The sequence below is a fragment of the Pelobates fuscus genome, chromosome 4, assembly GCF_036172605.1.
Source record: "Pelobates fuscus isolate aPelFus1 chromosome 4, aPelFus1.pri, whole genome shotgun sequence".
Taxonomy (NCBI): Eukaryota; Metazoa; Chordata; class Amphibia; order Anura; family Pelobatidae; genus Pelobates; species Pelobates fuscus.
Genome location: NC_086320.1, coordinates 344,912,812 through 344,934,225, shown reverse-complemented (window position 1 = coordinate 344,934,225; position 21,414 = coordinate 344,912,812). Strand labels below are relative to the sequence as shown.

At 43.4% G+C, this 21,414-nt stretch overlaps 1 protein-coding gene across 2 annotated transcripts in view; it reads right to left on the bottom strand.

Annotated features, from left to right (window-relative positions):
- The window catches only part of ST8SIA6 (ST8 alpha-N-acetyl-neuraminide alpha-2,8-sialyltransferase 6), a 115,820-nt gene that overhangs the window by 35,748 nt on the left and 58,658 nt on the right, over positions 1-21,414 (bottom strand). For both annotated transcript variants that reach the window (XM_063450778.1, XM_063450779.1), the window contains exon 2: positions 3,301-3,354. In XM_063450778.1, coding sequence (XP_063306848.1) covers positions 3,301-3,354 — 54 coding nt within the window. The remainder of the gene's footprint in view (positions 1-3,300; positions 3,355-21,414) is intronic.

Below are 21,414 nucleotides of genomic sequence, written 5' to 3'. Positions count from 1 at the left end.
TTATTGTTGGGCGCGTAGATGGATGCTATAGTTACCGACAGGCCGTTCAGGGAACCCACTAGTATTAATATTCTCCCATCTTTGCTAGCATACTGGGCGGACGGTGTAAAAGCCCAATCATTGTGAAAAAAGATGGCAACACCTTTGGCTTTAGTTGCGGACATAGCATGGTAACCTTGGGGGTAGGACTTGATATTAAATTTTGGGGGATTTTTAATACAAAAATGCGTCTCTTGTAGGGTAATTATCGCTGCTTTGGATTTGGTCATTTCTTGCACCGCTAGCCTCCTTTTGTGGGGGCTGTTGAGGCCTTTAACGTTTAATGTGAGTACAGTTAGGGAATCAGCCATGATCTTGGTGGGGTGTGAAATTGTGACGGGGCCTTGATGCGTCTTTCGAGTCTTGTGACACGTGGCATGAAATTATTCCAGGGTTCGGGAAAGGGAAGGAAAAAGTAGGAAACAGGTGCGGGGAAGAGGACAGAAAATAACCAAAGTATATACAAAGCGCCCTTGAAAAGAACAGCGCTCTACGTGGGTGAGGTGTGAGTGGGTAAACAGTGCCCCTCACACGTCTCAACCTGGGGTCGTGCCTAAGGTTTTAGGCCGAGTGTATAACAGCCTTATTTCTTGAGGTTATGCATTTACCCTTTAACCATGTCTGAAATAATAGGGGAAGATCCGCTGAATAGCGGTATTTAATTCCCAAACTCCTGTCCCGTCACCCTCTGGACAGTGCGCTGACATGACTTAACATAGCTTAGCATTCCTGATGCGTGGTTGTCGTGTACCCCCCTCGTGCTGCATCTATTGTGGTAGCAATTTGGCTCCCGTCCCCTTGCGTCTGCCCTAAATCTCTTTCCATTTTGATAATGTGGGTTCGGGTATACCCCATGCCTTTAAATCCCGCAACCCTGGTACTAGGGTGTAGCCTAGAAGATACATACGTTAACACGGTACAGACATATATATACTCACAAACCATTTACTATAGCATGTCAGAGATCAGAGGGTTAATCATGGATCAGAGTGTCTCTTAACGTTCAATTGTCGCCATGGGACAGCGGCAAGTCCGCAGCGAAACACGTCCCGCATTGTCAGTCCTTCCTACGCGGTGATCCCGCCATCTGCCATTCCGCTTGCGGCCTTGTCGGGGGTACTGCGGTAGAAGCCTCTTGTGGCGCTAGCGGGAACAGGCCCCATTCCTTTAGTAAGCGCATTCCCACCTCCGGCTCGTTGACGGTGTGTGTCTTGGCGTTCCTCCAAATGAGTAGCTTCGTCGGGTAGCCCCATCTGTATTGTATGTCGTTGTTCCGCAATGACTTGGTAACATTAATGAACTCCCTCCTCCTGCTCATAGTCATAGCCGACAAGTCTGCGTATAATTGAACTCCTGCATATGGTTCAGGCATCGCAGGCAGTTTCCTCGCCGCTTGTAAAAGAGTGTCTTTGGTTTTGTAGTAGTGAAAACGTGCTACTACATCGCGTGGCGTATCTTGTCGCAGATTTTGCGGCTTCGGTAGCCTGTGGGCACGATCCATCAGCCAGGCTTGGTCGGTTATTTCTGGTACTAGGGTCTTGCATAGAGACAACAGGTAGTGAGGTAGTTGCTCTCTTGTGATACCTTCTGAGATTCCGCGAAAGCGCACATTGTTCCTGCGCGAGCGGTCTTCCATGTCCGCCATTTTCCGTTTCAGGAACTGTTGTTCTTCCACCAGTGCTTGCACAGTGTCGGCTAGCGTGTCTTGTGCTGCGCAGATGTCATCAGTGCGTGCTTCCAGGTTGTTTGTTCTTACTCCCAGATCTGCTATCTCCTTTTTTATATCGTTTGTGGCTTTTCTCAAGTCAGATTGTAGACTAAGTCTAAAGTCCTGCAACATTGCATACAGCCTCTTCTCCGTGACTGGAGCGTCGGTGTAACGCTGCTCCTCGGTCTCCATGTGAGAGTTTGAGGCCTGTGATGCCTCCAGCTCCTCGCTGCCGCCATCTTGTGCCGGCCGCGACCGGTCTCTTTTCGTCGAGCGGATCGGATCCGTCAGCTTTGTCTGCTTTGCTGGAGACATGAGAGGCAGAAGAGGTAAGGCTTAGCTGTTTTCCGCCTTGTATTGGGGGTAAAAGCTGCTTTAAATTCACGCTATGGCTGTTTCGGACCGGGAGCTCTCACTCCATGCGTCCGTTCACCTCGGCTGTCGGCCACGCCCCCCTTAGTGAGAATTCTATATGCAGTCTGCAGGAAAATGCTATACTAGCCATTATACTACACTGGCCAAACTCTTACCCACATTCTTTCTCCCTGATCAGAATAAAATCAGGGATTAGCATACAACTAACAAGATTATTGACTAACGTGAGAATTTAAAGTGAATTTCAAATTTAAGGACATAGCAGCCGAACTAAAAGCACAGCCTACTAAGAGAATTTCTCCAATTCGGCAATTTGTTACCTGAATTTGAAATTCATTTTGAATTCTCACTTTTGTGCATAACCTAGCAAGTATCTATATAAAAAGTCCAATACACAGTGGAAGTATTTAAAATAACAACATGTCGGGGGCGGGGCCTGGCCGTCATGCTCGTCGGACGCATCTCGATGGAGCTCCAGACTATGGCCTCCTAAACTAGCCATAATCCTGCAATTTAACCCAAGCGATCAAGCTACCTACCTCGGTGGTACTCCCAGTGTGGGGTGGTACTGCACAGTGTGGGGTTACTCCCATACAATTATTTTCTGTCTTCAAACGCTTACACTGAAGGAGGCTGTGTGTCGGCCTGAAGGCCCTGAACGTCCTAGGGAGTGGAGAGGCGGACGCTCTCCGCTCCTATATTGTGCAGCTCCTTGGTGCCCCGTTACTTGTCTATTTTTTATTTTTCCTTATGCTTCTACTAAAGTGCAGTATAACATAACACTACTTTCACGTAGATACACTACGTAGTTAAGCATGTTCTCATATACAGTACTATCTTTAAGCAACTAATATCTATGTCTAGAACGTCTTGATAACATTTTCACTTAGTTGATCCTAATCACTTTAGACATATATGACTAGCCTGAATATACCAAAACATAAAATTAGTGCTGTACTCTCGCAATGCCACATGTCTATGCCACTGTTATTGTTGACGTGCTTGTCTTGGCTGTTGGCGCATTGCAGGCTTATTTGTATTTTTTTCTGCATGCACTGCAAAAATAAAGAATTATAAAAAATAAAAATAAAAAAATAACATGTTAACATACTGGTATACTTAGAAGTAGATATAGATAGATGGTGGACTGAAAGTAGAAACAGAGTTTAAAAACTCACATGAGCTTCACTTCTGGCTTTTGTAATCCCGTCCTGCTTGTCGCATTGGCGGGCCTGCGTGAAACAAAGCAAACGACATATTGAGATTAAACGATTTAGAAATATTTGATGTAACATATTCATGATTAATATGTCTCATAATTAAAAATAAAAAATGTGCCCTTTAATGAAGCATACATATGAATGGAATAACACAAAAGATTATAAGAATGTGCACTGCTTAATTGTTTTAAATTGCTTTAGCGCTTTCTTTTTTCACACAGCCTGTCAGCCCAATTATCTTAGGTTTACACTGCTGCAGCCTGACTTGGAATAAACATAATTTCTCCTTGAACTTTGTTTGGTTGCTTTGTATCCCGCGTCTAAAACAATATCTGGTATTCTAATAAGAGGAGCAGGAGATTTGTGCTTCTACTGGCACTTAACTCTTTCCCTTCTTCAGTAACATCAGTATATAAAAGACCAGGGCACATGGATATGACATCATATTCCACTGCCCATGAGTGAATGCAAAAGATAAATGCGGAAGAGGAAATTAAATATTTTGTCCTCTCGACTAGACCATGATCGCTAGTTGGAAGGGTCTCACCCATTCTAGAATGTAGACAAAGGTGAAGGTGATCTAGAACACATACCTGCATGCAACTCTTACCGTTATGTCCTGTCATGATACTCTAGAATAGATAATGCCAAAAGATAGCTCTCTACTCTCTTTGTTGTTGTTTTTAAACTAAAAATCACATGACTGCAGACCCACAACCCCTACGTTGCCCAATAAACACACAACACCTGTATAATGGATAAGGGCAACGGCCACAGCTTTATTGAACATTTTGACCAGCATTAAACCAACTGTCAGCTGATGGGGTGATTCATCCATCAGACAGATCTCACATCCTTTTTCCAGAGTCCAAAGCAGCCTGCCTTCCGCCTTCAGCCCAAGCATGCTGCGACTCCCCAATCCGACTTGGCACTTGCCTTCCCATGCGCTGGCCAGGTATTCCGCTGTGACAAAACAAAAACAGAGACAACCAGACACAAAGAAAAAAGACACCACCACCACCGCCACTTTTCTACCAAAAGGCACAATCCTAGGGAGGGAGGGTGGGAAAGCTCCTGTTAGATCTGTTACTACCTGCTGAGTGGCCAGGGCCCACCCCCCAGGCTCCCATATATACCAGTACCCTACTCGCTACATATGTATCCCCTTTAATCCATCCCCCCTTTCCTGGGCAGCAGTCATGTTTTTCCCTTCCTTATTCAGTCCAGGGAAACCTTGACTGCAGACCCACAACCCCTACGTTGCCCAATAAACACACAACACCTGTATAATGGATAAGGGCAACGGCCACAGCTTTATTGAACATTTTGACCAGCATTAAACCAACTGTCAGCTGATGGGGTGATTCATCCATCAGACAGATCTCACATCCTTTTTCCAGAGTCCAAAGCAGCCTGCCTTCCGCCTTCAGCCCAAGCATGCTGCGACTCCCCAATCCGACTTGGCACTTGCCTTCCCATGCGCTGGCCAGGTATTCCGCCACCGCGATGCCGGCCCCCTACCCTCTCGCCCGGCATCGCGCCCCCCGCCGCCAGCGCCTTCTCAATCCCACCCTGCATTCCCACGTTGAAAATATCCAAACCAATCAAGCTTAAGTGTACCCCATCGGATCGCATCAGTGCGCTGTTATCCCCCTCCAACTCCACATGCCGGACTACGATGCCCCCAAGCTGACGAACAAATCTCGAAACCGCCACATTCAACTTGCGCCTGCTGCGCTCCAGCCCTTTTGCATAAGGCAACAGCTGCCAGCAGGGCCTCGGGATCACCTCGGACCACACCAACGTTACATCCCGAAACAGTGCCATGCAACGGGCGAGATCGTCCTTCATATCGTGTATGAGATCCACTGTCCGGACCCGCCCCAGGTCATTTCCCCCTGCATGGATGACCAACATCACCGAACTGGGAACAAACCTGCTCAGAAAACGACACTCTGGGTACACCTGGCTCCACGACAACCCGCGAATGCCCCTCCATCGGACCCGTACTTGCTCATATGAAAACCCCAGGTTGCGGCCATAAGGGCGCTCATCCGCCCGCCTCGCTGCCCAATAGATTTAAGAATGCCCTAGTATCCATACGTAACGTGAGCGAGAACCTAGAATAAACAAACAGAAAAAACTGAACGGGAAGAAACTGTTACTCACCCCGACATTAAAACCCTATAAGAGGTGCGGCCGGACATACAGCTGAAACCTACCTGAACTCCACCGCCCCAATTCCCGCACCTCCGCCGGAGAAAATCCCATCCCACTAGCCTGTGTGGCTGCCCCAATCCGGAAGGAATGGGCCGAGTACCCTTGCGGGCTCCTCCCGCTCGCCACCAGGGATTCACGCAAGATCTTGCTAAATTGATATCGCGTCATAGGAGACCCATCCTGATGCACCAGCAGCGCACCCCCGCCCGAAGGGCGGACCAGCAAGAATCTCCGAAACAGGAGCACTGGGCAATACTCTCCGCCCGCTGCATCAATACGTACCCACGCTCCTTCACCTCTTTGATCCGTCTTGGACTTACGGATCCGAATGTCCAGCCCCTTGACCGCCCACCGCACATCCGACACCAACAGCGGCGGCGCCACCCGACGACTGGCGGCCACCACCTCTCCGATCCGCAACGCCCCAAAAAAACACAGAGCAAAAGCGACCCCGAACAACAACGCCTCGTACTCTGAGCTACACACCCGCCGCAGCGCCGCCAGGAGTTCCCACAGAAGCTGCACCGAGATAGGCCTCCTCTGATCCGGGACCCTCCTCCGACGCCACCCACGCAGGGCTCTCTGAATACTAAATTCCCTGGTCATATCCTTCCAACCCAGGAACCGAAACAAGAAGGACAGGGCCGACATGGCCTTCTCCGCTGCAGCACATGACCGCCCTTCCTCCAACAATTGCTCCAAAAACAGTAAGGTTACCTCAAAGCGCCCCGAGTCCGACGCCAGGCTACCTTCCCCCGGAACCAACCCAAGCCACTTGGACCACACTGCCCGGTAGGAATTCCACGATGATGCTGACAACGACTCCGTCACCAACCCCATCAATCTTCGGAACCGAGCTCCCATAAAGACTGCGGGCAAGGCTGCCCCACCTGCTCCGCCTCTGGTGCCGCCTCTCGGAAACGCTGCCACTGGAACCGAGAAAGCGCATCAGCCACAACATTAAACACTCCCGGAACATGACACGCCCTAACCCACACATTATGCTGCAAACTCAACAGGACCAATCGCCTCAGCAACACCAGCACCGGCGGCGAAGCCGACGTTGCACGATTTATCACATGTACAACACTCATGTTGTCCGTGTGGAAATCAACCGTTCGGTCCCGTAAATCGTGACCCCATAACTCCATTGCAACTACAATCGGGAAGAGCTCCAGGAAGGTCAGGTTGCGCATAAGATCCTTACCCTGCCAGTTGTCCGGCCAGGCCTCCGCACACCACCGGCCCCGGAAGTATGCCCCAAAACCGAGGGAGCCGGACGCATCCGTGAAGAGTTCCAACACCGAGTTACCAACCGCCGCTCGCAACCAACACGATCGGCCGTTGTACTTCTCCAGGAAAGAACTCCACACCTGCAAGTCCGCCTTAAGCTTTCTCGTAACCCGTATAAAATGATACGGCTCCCGAATCCCCACCGTCGCCAAAGAGAGCCGGCGACAAAACGCCCGACCCATCGGCAAAACCCGACATGCGAATGCCAGGTGACCCAGCAGCACCTGCATCTGTCGCAACTGTACTTTATGCGCTCCTTTGACTAGGTCGATCCAACAAAACAGCAAAGCGACCTTGGCTTCCGGCAACCGAAAAATCATGTTGGTGGAATCAATTTCCACCCCCAGGAACGACAGCACCTCTGCCGGGCCCTCCGTCTTCTGTTCCGCGACCGGGATGCCAAAATCAGCTGCCACCTCACGAAAAACGCGCAGAAGGTCCCCACATACCCCTGTCCCCCGTTTCCCTACAAACAAAAAATCATCCAAATAATGTGTAACTGAACCGAAACCCGAAACCTGAATGACCACCCATTCCAGAAACGACGCAAAAGACTCGAAATAGGAGCAGGAAATCGCACACCCCATCGGCAGACACATGTCATAGTAGTAACTACCCTCGAAGTGGCAACCGAGGAGGTGATGACACTCCGGGTGAACTGGCAACAAGCGGAAAGCCGATTCAATGTCGGACTTCGCTAACCAGGCTCCAACCCCGGCGTCCCTGACCAATTCCAACACCCTGTCGAACGACGCGTACCGGACGCGGCTGAACTCCTTATCAATGCCGTCGTTAACAGACTCACCTGCTGGATATGATAAATGATGAATCATGCGGTAAGCTCCCTCCTCTTTTTTGGGAACCAAACCCAACGGCGACACCCGGAGATTCTCAAATGGCAAGCGGGCAAACGGCCCCGCCATCCTCCCCAAACATACCTCTTTTTCCAGTTTTTCCCGCAACATCCCTTCCCTACCCTGAACCGAGCGCAAGTTGTTAGCAAAACGCGGCTCCGCCGAGGGAACAAACGGAACCCAAAACCCCGACGAAAACCCGTCCGCCAACAGCAACGCCTCCCGCCGCTTAGGATACCGCGCGAGCCACGGCGCCATCCTTTCCCCGCTCACCGGGGTCCAGGCCTTTAGGTGTGGCGTCCGCCCCACCTTTTGGAGGAGCCTGTTTTCCCTTTTTGAAACAGCGCGCTGCAGGATGCGCTCCTCCACAGTGAGAACACTCGTGTCTAAAACGGCAGGAACTATACCACCTGCAATGGCTCTCATTGAAGAGCCAGCAAACCCCTCGTTTGGGACCAGCCGGTGTCCCTGTCTGGCCACCGGCTGCGCCCTGAAAGGGCGCCGGCCGGCTGGGAGTCATGAGAAGCAGCCAGAGGCTGCCGTCCTGCACCCCGAAGTCCAACCCGGGGCACACCGCCATTTTCTGCCGAAATTGCTGGTCATAACGAAACCAGCATTGCCCGCCGTAAATTTTGTAAGCCCCCCAAATGAGATCTAGGTATCCAAATAATGAAGGGGCCCTTTCCGGAAACCGCCTGGACAAGACGCTGGCGAAAACCGCAAACCCCTGCAACCAGTTCCCGAAAGTCCTCGGGAGCTGCTTGCCCTTGTCCCCTTCCCCCGGCTCCCCCCTTCGAGGCCTATCTACGGAATCCTTGTCTGGCGGAACCAGGGATAACAAATCCACAAATTCACCACGCACTATCTTCTCGCGCGTCTCACTGGGGACATGCATGCCCAGCGGAGACAACTCACACCCGGGTATGCTGGGGCGAAAAGCGCACATTGGAGCTGCTGGCGCGGGCCCTAGCGCAGGCGCTACTGCCCCTTGCGTTGCCCCTGGTAACCCTGCCACTAGAGCCCTAAGCAAGCGCAAAACTTCGCCTTGCGACTCCCTGGACCCTATACCGGCACCCAGGCTACCCCATGCGCCTGCGCAGGCTGACTCACCAGACACAGGAAGGCTGCCAGGCACACGGTCCTCCAGCTGTTCCTCCTGCTCCTCTGCACTGTCTTCTCCTCCCATGGCCGGTTCCTCCTCTAGATCCAGCCGGCCTCTCCACAGGCCGCCATCCTCCGCTGCTTCCGGCCGACCACCGCCATGGCCGCCATCACCCGATGTGCTGGGCCGACCGGCAGCCCGGCCGCCGTCCCTCCACGAATCCTGGGCACTTTCCAGGCCAGCCTCCCGGCTGCCCGACTCTCCGGACCGGTTTGCCCGGTTCCAAGATGGCGGGGCCTGTGACGTCTGCACGCTCCGGCGCACAGACGTCACGTACGCGCCCCGCGGCGCTTCTGCTGACGTCACTCTTCCCGCGCGTCGGGCTCGCTCAGACGTCATATCCGGCTGGGCCGGAAAAGAAGCCGGACTCCTCGACCTCGCACCTCGTCCGCCGCCATCTTGATCCCGCCGAACAGCCTCCAGTTCCCGCCGCAGCGGCCCTCCTGCAGCCCGGGTAGATAAGGGGACACCTCCAGCCGCTCCGCTCACTCCGCTCGCCCCGGTCACTCTCGGTCTCCCGCTGCTTCGCCGCACCGGGCTGGGGGAAAGGCGCGTAGGAGGTCTGGATCGCCTAGGCCTCCTACCGCCATCTTGCCTCTCCTCGGGCTCCGCCACTGCTGCAACGTCGCTGCCACCCTGCAGGCCGGCCATCACTTCATCCAACGACCCAGAGCCATTCGCCGCCATGTATGCCTGCAGCATCTCCACCAGGGAATCCTTGGACACCGCTGCCATAGCTCCTCACTTGGAAAGGTGAGTAGATAAATTTGTTAAGGTCAGTAAAAACTTCTTTTCTATTCTTATTATTTATTTTTTTTTTTTTAAACTCTCAGGAGGTGTAGGAAGGTAGGAGATTGAAGAAAAGCTCCTGTTAGATCTGTTACTACCTGCTGAGTGGCCAGGGCCCACCCCCCAGGCTCCCATATATACCAGTACCCTACTCGCTACATATGTATCCCCTTTAATCCATCCCCCCTTTCCTGGGCAGCAGTCATGTTTTTCCCTTCCTTATTCAGTCCAGGGAAACCTTGACCCTTCACCCGCTGTCAAGGCAGAATTTTTTTCACGTTAACTAAAATTCCCACGACCGATAGTTGAAGTTTCACAAAAGCTGGAAATCGGGAATATCAATTTACCACAAATGTACTCTTGCCGGAGGACATTTTGTTTTTACTACTTACACACTATATTATATTTTATGCAATAAGTCACCTACAGCTACAGCTGTAGGACCAGCTAAGACTTGTGGTTTATAGAGTGTCAAAAAAGTGTTCACAAGGCTGATTGAGACTGAAGATATTTTTTTGAACAACAAGGTTAACATTGGCCCATACAGTGACCTCATCATAACTGCATGTGAGAAGACACAGGATTATTTATGACAAATTGTGGCAGGTGGGCTCAATCCTCTCATGGCCATTGGAGGTAACTAAAAGACCTCCATTTGTTTTAAAAATACAGAGGGATAAAGGATAGAGCGCAAGTAACATGTTTTTCTTTGGTTTTTACTATGTATTGGGGCTGATGTGAACTGTAGTCATTGCAGCCGCCCAGTAGTGATGGGAGTTGAGCGCAGGACTTTTCTTTCTGCATTTGAATACAGAATATATGTTGATTCATTTATTTTTTGAATTTGACAATTTTTATTCATTTTTCAGGAGAAAAAAAGGGGGGTGGGGTACAGAAGGGAAGAGGGGAAAAAAAAACATTGCCTGATACATTATGGAGCAATATTATACAATGAGTTCATTTGACATACATTAGGAATATCATTTACATAACTATGCAGGCTATGACTTATAAATGTTGATTCATTTATGTGGACATGAGCCTGTTTGTACCTCGAAGCCTGGCAAACTAGAACAGAATCAGTAATACTCCAGTATGTCCAGATACTAAAGATACTAAAGAATTTAGGACATTCTGCAATATTTGTTACAGCGGTTTGTGTGCGAAAACGGACTCCGTGCACCCTCCGGGGTAGGTCCAGCTCCATACTCTGTGGATTGTAGACATATAAGAAGTATTTGAACATTAGTGATATAATTGGCAATCTAGGGGAAATGGTATTTTTGATGATTAGGAATGTGTGCAATATATTAAGCCCAGCTAGCTTGACCCATAATACATTACTCCTTCACTGGTTTTGATAGTGGAAGGGTACTAGAACGGAGATATACTTGATGAACGGATTGAAGCAATATCCTCTGATATGTGATTGGCCGTATAATGTTTAAATTCAATATTCCCCACAAGAGACAGGTCTAGAAAGAAGATCCCGAGCTGTTGTAGAGTTACATCACCTGTAGACCAAGTTTGTATGATGTTTCTAAAGTTATATCCCATTATAAAAAGAGTAGATCTAGCCACCTGTACAACTAACAAGGCAACAGTTCATGGGTTTAATAGAAATTTAAAGAATGTATTTGTCTTCTAGAGTTCACTATCTTATGTGTTTGGGCTTTGTTGCCATGTGCCAAAATAGTTATTGACGGTTATATAGAAAATGGACTTTTACAGTACAAATAAAACGTATTATTATTATTTTATTATTTATATAGCTCCAGCAAATTCCGTAGCGCTGTACAATGGACTCTTTTAGAGGAATGAGTCATATTTGAACACACAGGGCCCATACTAAAAGTTAAAACTGATATGACTATTACAGTCTAACTAACTGGCTATATATGGAGATCGATTTGATAAATCCAGGGTTATTGCGGCATACAGAGGCCACAAACTTGACAAAAAAATTGGTAGACTGCTCCCAAACACCCTTGGCAGAATAGGCACTATACTAAGCGATATAATTACAATTATTCATATAGTCCAAGTATATTCCGCAGTGCTATACAATATTGAACCACACAAACATTTCATTCTAACAAAACATTTATTACACAGGGGAACAGTAGGTGAAGAGCTATAGTGATTATGTTGCTTATGGCAGTAGCATTGGGTGACGCTGGAATGGGATATGGTGTAACTAGTCCCAAAATTAGTTCCCAAAAAGGCTACGTATCCTTTGTAAATGCTAACGCGCAATAAAGAGCTATCAAAATAAACCTTTTCAGAACCATAGCCTTATGATATGTATCCATATCATATGTGAGGGGGCAGGAATTTAACAATTTAGGAATTAAAAAAATCTCGATACATTTTCTGTTAAACATTGATTTTTTTTTCATTTTCATATTTTCGGATTTTTCACGCAAGAATATTCATATATAAAACAAAACAAAAAAATATACAAAATATACAAAACAAAATATAAAACATAAGGTATAATTTGTTTTTATAGAAAACCTAAGGTACAACCAAGGAAAACACTGTGTAATATGGGATATCAAAGATCAGAAAATAAAAGAAAACAGAAAATGTACCGATATCTGAAAAAATAAATAGATATTACAAATAGGTTCCTGACATGGTTAAAGATTTCTTTTTTTTTTTACTTCTCTTATGCACTTGAACACTGAGATATTTAAACATACTGCACTATTGTAAAACTGCACTATTGGAAAACTGTCAGAAGAGAAAAATGAAATAAAAATAATAAATTGCGATGACACAAGAGACCGAAATCAACACTATGGTTAAATAAAATACTTTCGGTAACTATTCCCATCTAATACGCTAAAAAATAAATACAAAATAAGTGGAGTGCTATCAAGTAATAAACCTAATATCTATGTATCAACACAGAAAACACCGGTAACAACATACATGATAAAAGGATTGTAAATGGTCACAATTAGGTTTGTCGATGTTTGTAATGCAAATCCCAAGTGCAATGAACACAGAAACGAACGTAACGTGTAACTCTTCAGACACATTGTCCATATAATACAAATTTCACTGGTGATTAGATGTAATAGATCTATTATATGCTTTATGTTCTGTGCTTTTACATGTTGTAGTTGAACATACAGAAACAAGATTGGGGCTGTCTTTTATTCTTTTGCGGAGTAAATTGTTGGCAGTGTTCTTGACGTACATGCATTGCTACAATTTTTTATTATTTGAAAGTGCTCCACTTATTTTGTATTGACTTTACAGTACAAAAAAAAAAAAAAATAGACTTACATAGTTTGATCATATAGGAAAAAGCACCACTCTTCCGGATATCATATAACTGGTATTTTTAGAAAACAGTTGAAATATACAGTAACAGGTGACATTATCTTCTGAGCTTCTGAATGATATAAAATCATTTTAAATTGCAGTAAATAGGGCTTTTGTTAAAAACTCGCAAAGTGAAGTTGACTAATTTCACAAAATGCTATAATCTTTTGTATTTTTTTTTTTAGTATTTCAGATATAATACTCCAAAAATTGTTTCCATACTTTCTTTATTCAAATCTAGTTTTTCTGATCAATAACCATGGCAGCTTGAATTAATGGATACCCTCCACGGTACAGAAATAGACCAAGTAACAAACTAAAACTCTGACGTGCATAGCATGGGATGTTTATTGATCATCTTGTCTGGTGGGGACATAATACTGCTGTGGTCATTGATAAAGAAAAGCATATTATCATAAGTATGGAAATATATTTCCTTCTTCCTGACCACCCCATTGTATAATTAACTAAAAGGTAACACCTAAGCTAAACATGTAATGGAAGGGACAGAGGTGGATGTCAGCTTTATGGAATAATAACCAAACTGAGCTGTTTGAAACAATGTACTTTGAAGAACGATCTGTAAGAATAGCAGGCCAGAGAGAGCAGAAATGTAAGAGTCAATGGGTATTAATCAACAGAGGAGCGTGGCTAATTCTAATTAGACAAAGTCATGCCCTTCAAATGCCATTCAATAGTTTTGATAGTATAAAAGACTAAGTTTTAGGGAGGAAATAGTCCGGTCTAACACACACACCCAACATACACACCGATAATTACTAAGAATGCCAACTAAAGGACAGCTAAACATTACGTAGGGGGTAATAACCAGCCTAGACCTCTAGACTATAGCCAACATAACTGCGATTGCACATGAAATGAAAGACAGGGTTGATCTCCAAAAGGGAAATCCTCAGAAATGCAAAGAAAAAAAATAAAATAATAAAAACTATTATACAATCTCCACTTATCAGAATAACCCAGCAAAATCACGATTAACAGACATGCAGAGAAACTAACTATCAAGGCTCTTGTAGGCTGTAATTGAAAATATTGTTATTGATAAATATCATCAAAATTTTAAACTTGGACTTTATGAAATTCATAATACCCGGAGAATAAATGAATCATGGATCACTGAGAAGTGGTGTCAAGGACTACAGAGAAACAACCAAAATTACAAATGTGAATAGACCCATAACTTGAATCAATACACTCTAGACCAGGGGTAGACAACCTATGGTACCCTGCAATTTTCTACTACATCTCTCCTGGTGCTTTGCCCATATTATGGCTGTAAGGACATTATGGTAGATGTAGTCCACAACCGTAGATTGCCTAACCTAGCTGCAGACCTTACTGAAAAGGCCAGTGAGTTGTGATATATGGAATAGATTTTGAAGCCATTTGAGAAAACAAGTTATACATACTACGCCACTTTAACTCCCTAATAAAGTATGTTCCAGATCAAGTCCTCATAAGGATCTAGGTGTCTGTTAAAGTAAGATCAATCACTAATACTGATCAGTGAGACACTGCCCCATAGATGTAGGAATAAACTAAAGTATTATGGAATGTTAGAATAAAGGGAACTGGCGGGTCCTTAAACCACACCAAACCACTTAAACAATACAAACATCTGAAATAAGAAGATAATTTAAAGGTAATGCAATGATTAGCATTATTATGATCATGATGATCCTCAGTTGGTAAGAAATTATACAAGGTTTTGCCTGGAGATATCAAAAGACCTCACTATTTTAACTTGTTCACAGAAGGACCCTCATGACTCTTGCTCCTACATGTCAAAATCTGTAAACCTGTCTTGCACAGTTTCCTGTATATCCAGTATAACACTGTATAGTAGCAGTGCCCAACAAAGGCAGCCCTAATGAAACATATCACAGTATGGATTGCAATCTGTCAGTTAGCTGAAGATATTATGGGAGCAAGCTCCTCCAGGTTATGATAAACCTTGAAATGAAAAAATATGACTGAGATTTATAGTATAAGGCAGCTCAGGTTTACAATAAACTTTGGCAAGACATCTGCAATGAGGACGGATATCAGTATGAAATAATTAGACAGGATAAGAGCATGGACAGCCCCAGGGCTTCAGTCACCCTTTGCATAAACTTCAAGCAAGACCCCCCCCCCCCCATCATTACTTACTATTTTTATTATTTTTTTATTTTTACATTTATTGTAATTTCTAATGCTTGATGTAGATCATGCATTAAAACCAATGCAATAAATAAAAAGAAGAAGAATATAAAAATACTCTCCCCTAGTTTTCAATCGTTTAAGAAATCCCTCAAAACTAGAGATGTGCAATTCGTTTCATTCCAAATGTGAATTCAGACGAATTTCAGCAATTCGGACATTTGGATGCCGTACCGAACCGCGGAATTTCGGAAGTGCCGAAGTGCCGGAGAGGGAGGGAAAATTATGGGAATAATGACAGGAATCTAACCCTAACCCTACCCCTAACTCTACCCCTACCGCTAACCTTACTCCTAACTCTACCCCCAACCCTAACCCTAACTCTACCCCTAACCCTACACCCAACCCTACACCCAACCCTACCCCTAGGGTAGGGTTAGGCGTTGGGTTAGGGAATTGCCGAAGTTCCAGATTGCTGAAGTCCTGAATTTCAGAAGTGCCAAACCAAACCAAAAAGCCGAAGTCACGAATTTCTGAAATCCCGGACCGAACAGAAGTCCCGAATTGCTGAAGTCCTGAATTACGGTAGTGCCGAACCGAACCCAATTTTTTGCCCATGCAGATCCCTTCTCAAAACCCATCTGTTTAGAAACGCTTATGGCCTCACAAAGTAACTTCTATGTCACACATCTGTCTCTGGCTCTCTCGTACGTTGGCGCTATATAAATACCAATAAAAATAATAATAATAGTAGTAGTGATATTCTTCTTTTGAAGAGCACACGAACCACGAAACTAAAACATATCAGCCAATCCTACACCATCCATTACATCCATCGAGTGCTGAGCGTATACCAAACATTGCTGACTAGTGTGAATTTCGGTTACATAATTCAGCACTTGGCAGTAGTTTTCATCCTAAACGTCATGAACAAAGCTACTGAGAAAGCTAAGAGAAGTAACAGTGTGACAGTGTGTGTCTCTCTTCATGCCCTTATCGTGTGCTCTTCTTTATGCCACTCAGGTCTGTCCATCTCCATGCCCTCTTGCGTGTGTCCCTCCCCATATCTCCCTTGTGTGTCTCTCCCCATGTCTCATTTTGTCTGTGTTCATCTCAATGTTCCATTGTCTGCCTTGGTTATCTCTCCATGCCTATATTGTGTGCCATAATGTTGTATCTCCACTTTTCAACCTTACCCTATTCAATAAGAGCCAGTTTCACTTTACACTTTAAAAAGGGAATTTACTGCAGGCTAAGGGAGAGCTGTTGAGAATTTTTTTTTTTTATACAAAGCTGTATATATCTCTTTTGTCCCTTTTTTTTTACAACTATTTATTTTTAATGATAAGCCTAGTAATTGCTGTAAACATATATCAAACAAGAAACGTCCCTCTATTGATAGGTCTGTTAACATTATGCGTAGACAGTGACTGAGTATAGATTTTTTTCCAAGAAGATCAATCACTGAGTTAAATAAGCTAAATATAGAACATGCTGTTACTAGCAGTAAAAATAGCCAGTCTGGTAATGGCCATGGAAAAGCAGCGAGTCACACGAGGGCCGTGAATCATGACTAAATGATCAAAAGCTTCCTAGGAGCCTTCATGAAATAGCCTGGCATCAAATTTAAAAATCCTAGCAAAGGGCCGAAAAAAATTAATAAAGGCAAAAAATAGTAATTCTAAAACATTGCATTAAATTTTTTCATTTAATATACACAGCGTTATTCACTAAAATACTAATTTTGGCAAATTAAACCTGAAAGGAACAACTGATGCAATAAAAGCCGCATTATGATTATGGCTGAGTTGGATAATAATTGCAGACGCAGCAATTTTTGTCTCAGTTTGTCCGTTCTGATTTAATTTGGCAAAATATGAAATTAAGTGAAAAACCCTGACAGTATATTTAGCATTTCATATGTTCTGAGCACTAATGCTTCTTAGAGACCATCTGATTGAAATTGCTTTACTCTCTTATTTCATGGAAGTGGCTCTCATGGCTGTCAGTATGATAGCCACTAGAGGCAGGTTAACCGTGCAATGAAAACATTGCTGTGCCCACAGATCGGCAATGTTTTCAGCTGCAGGGTTTAAAAGCAGGGGAGACATGGCACCCCGACCACATAATTGACGTGAAGTGGTCTGGGTGCCTAGAGAGTCCCTTTAACCCCTTAAGGACCAAACTTCTGGAATAAAAGGAAATCATGACATGTCACACATGTCATGTGTCCTTAAGGGGTTAAACACTAAAGCCCATTGTAGTTGTTATGGTGCTTGGAGTGTTCTTTTAACCCGTTAAGGACCATGGACATACTAGGTACGTCCGACAAAAAATGGTCCTTAGGGACCGCAGACGTACCTAGTACTGACAGGCAGTCTCCCTGCTGCTGTAAAAAAAAAAAAAAATGTTAATAAAATTTTTTAAAAAATAGATAAATAATATAAATGTATTATTTCTTTATAAAATATTTTACCAGGATGGATACATTGAGATTTCACTCATTTTCAAGTATGTCCTGTATATGTATATATATCATATATATATAATGTCACACTAAGTGTATTTTTTTTTATTAATATATACATAATTTAATATAAAAATACACTTGTAATTAAAGTACACACATATCTATATAATATATATATAATAACTAATTATAAATAATAATTATAAATAAGTAAATAAAAATAATAAAATGTTAAAAAATATATATATAAATAAATAAAATACGAAACGTGTATATATATATATATCCATACAGTATACATAATTACATAAATAATTTCATAAATATACAGGTAGACTTCAAATATATAAATATGTATATATTTAAATTCTATGTACGTATTTATGTAATATTTTACCTAATTAAGTAATTTCATTGATTGCAATTTGAGGGACCTGCCTGACAACCCAGGCCAAAAGTCCAGATAATTTAATCTGCTAGCACTGTATTTAACCCTGTAACTTTCCATGACACCCTAAAACCTGTACATGGGGGGTACTGTTTTAGTCGGGTAACTTCGCTGAACACAAATGTTAGTGTTTCAAAACAGCAATGATATTTTTCACACACAAATGGCACTTTCACTGATGATGTCATTGTTGTGATACGTTTTACTGTTTTAAAACACAAATATTTGTGTTCTGCGAAGTCTCCTGAGTATATCAGTACCCCCAATGTACAGGTTTTATGTTGTTTTTGAAAGTTACAGGGTCAAAAATAATGCTTGATTTTCTGTTTTGTTTTTTACATAGAAATTTGCCAGATTTGCAATGTTGCCTTTGAAAGCGTATGGTAGCCCAGGAATGAGAATAAGTACGTGTTAACATTGGGTATTTATAAACTCAGGACAAAATTTAAAAACTATTTAGCATTGGTAGTTTTGGCGGTTGTAGATGCGTAACAGATTTTGGGGGTAAATTTAGAAAAAGTGTATTTTTCATCACATTTTAAAAAAACATTTATACTAAATTATATGATATGATGAAAATAATGGTATCTTTAGAAAGACCATTTAATGGCGAAAAAACAGTATTTAATATGTGTGGGTACAGTAAATGAGTAAGAGGAAAATTACAGCTAAACCAAACACAGCAGAAATGTAAAAACAGCCCTGGACCTTAACGGTAAGAAAATTAAAAATCTGTCTGGTCACTAAGGGGTTAAATAACCATGATACAGATAATAAGTAGACTTGGAGATTTGTTGTATCCAGTCACCTGATCACCTGAGTACCTGAACTTCAAGCCAAAATGTAGCCGAATTACAAACCAAACCAAACATGCAATGGGCGAGCATTTTCAATTTGATTTCTGATTCAGAATTTCGTCAAGGCGCCAACAAAAACACGTAATTGATGGCAAAAAAAGATGATTGGTGGCTAGTCGACAGTCATTCAATGTTGATTGTAATCACAGAGAAAATGACCAAAAGAACGAAGAAATGGTGGAGAAATAAATATATTTCTATATTATATATTTAACAAAGGTAGATTATTTTTATTGCTCCTCCTCCTTTTCTCTCTATTGGGTACTTTTTCTCACTTGATGTTTTGCAGTGCACTGATTGCCCCTTTTGGTTTGTCTGATGCATTTCCCAAACCAGGTTTTCGATAACAAAAATTCTGCCCAGCTGAACCGACATATGGCTGATATTTGCCTGTCCTGAATTTTTTTTTATTTTTTTTTTGGAAAGAAATCTTTTGGCTGAATCAAATTGTCTGACTGAGCACAAGTCTTATAATAAGCTGCTGACAATAAAACTATTAAAAAAATATTAAATTAAATTGGCTTTCAACATTGCAAAGTAACAGATATCAATGTACCCTACAACATATCAAAGTTATTTTTTATGATTGTTCCCCCCTTTAGAGGTTTGTTAAGACACCACGAGTTCCAATCTACGGTATCTGGTAATAAACTAATAGAGAGGTTATTCCAGAGATAAAATAAAGTATTGTGTGTGAAGCACAGATATCTTTTTTCCAGGTGAATGCCTGGCAGTATATGCCGCTTGTGATGTGATTTTCATTGTGATTAAAGTCAGTTTCATTTTGCATCAACCACAGATCTTCCCCTGCAGAGAAAAATAAACTAATAAAATTGCATTGCATTTACCAACTTAAAAACATTGTGTTCTATGAGCCGGATACATTATCTTTTCAATTTATTTCATTTTATTTTGCTCGGTTTTATTTTAAATAACATGAAGTAAAATTAGATGGTTGAATTTCTCAATACAGATAACTGATTATTGGTAAGTAATCAGTAGGACTTGGCGTCAATATGGTTTTTTTTTTGTTTGTTTCAATTTTGGTTAAAAATATATATTGCATGATGCATCTGATCACCTATTTTCTATTGATTATGTAGTGTGACTGCTGGTTAGGTATTACGAAGGATAATGCATTAATTCATTAAGCAGATTGTCAGGTATTGAACCATACAATGTATAGCCAATGGATATCTGTGTTTGAATGCCAAGTGCAATAACAATTTGCAGAATTAAAGCCATGAAACACACTGTGCACAAATTAAATGCTCTCTTTCGCATGTACTGTTAATCTATACTAGTTTTTGGACTCTATCAGTACGAGCTTGAAAACTGTTTTCGGTTCCACTCCAGAAGATATCCAATATAACATGTCATGCTAATGTTTAATGCCAACACCATAGAGCCTAATTAAGTGCCCCGTTGATCTGAAACATTGCTATTTTTTGAAGATGTTACTTAAAAGGGATTCTATAGTGTTAGGAATATAAATCTGTATTCGTTACCCTATAAAGAACTCTGGTCCCCCCTGGCAGCTCAAGGATTAAAAAAATATTTTAGTCACTTGCCCGATTCCAGCGATCGGCGTTTCGTCTCAACCAACGTCATCAAACAGGGTAGGAGGCTAATGTGCATGTGCGTTGAGCGCATTAGGCCCCCCCCCTATAAGAAAGCATTGCCTCAATGCTTTCCTATGGTGATTTCCTGTTGATAGATGTTCTCATGCAGAGCGTAAGGACGTCTAGCGTTATGTAGTGGACCAAAGTATGTTAGCGATCAGGAAGTGCCTGATTGCTAGCCACTAGATGCAGTCTTAGTCCTGCAATGTAATTATTGCAGTTTCTCAAAAACTGCAATGATTTACATTGTAGGACTAAAGGGGACAGGGATACTGCACTCAGACCACTTCAATGAGCTGAAGTAGTCTGGGGTCACTATAGTTTCCCTTTAAAGATACACTAAGCACCAAAACATCTTTAGCGTAGTGAAGCAGTTTTGGTGTATAGATCATGCCCCTGCACTATCAATTCATTGCCATTTAGGAGTTAGATAGCCCTAGTCACACATTCTGTGACTCACACAGCTGGGTCGCTCCCCACCTCTTCTCTTCCACTCTCAATAGCTGAAGCTACTGATAGAAGATTCTGTTAGCTCTCCTGACTTGCAGTGCATGGCCAACTCTTTCGCTGAGGCTGACATCAGCCAACGAGCTAAGCCCAGCACCCCCGAGCTTTGCTCTGGCAGAGAATTTCCAGCTCTTAGACCAGTAGAGAAGAGGCGGGGAGGCTGTGCCCAGTGGACCATAGGTAAAATGACGATCCATTAGAAAATGGGTCAATGACTTAAAATGGGGGGTGCTAGGGCTCTCCTGATATCATAACCACTACAGTTCACTTTAGTGGTTATGGCGTTTGGACTCCCTGGGGGGGCGCTAAAAGCACCGGCGAGGGAGTTTCCATAGCAACCGCAGCTCATGT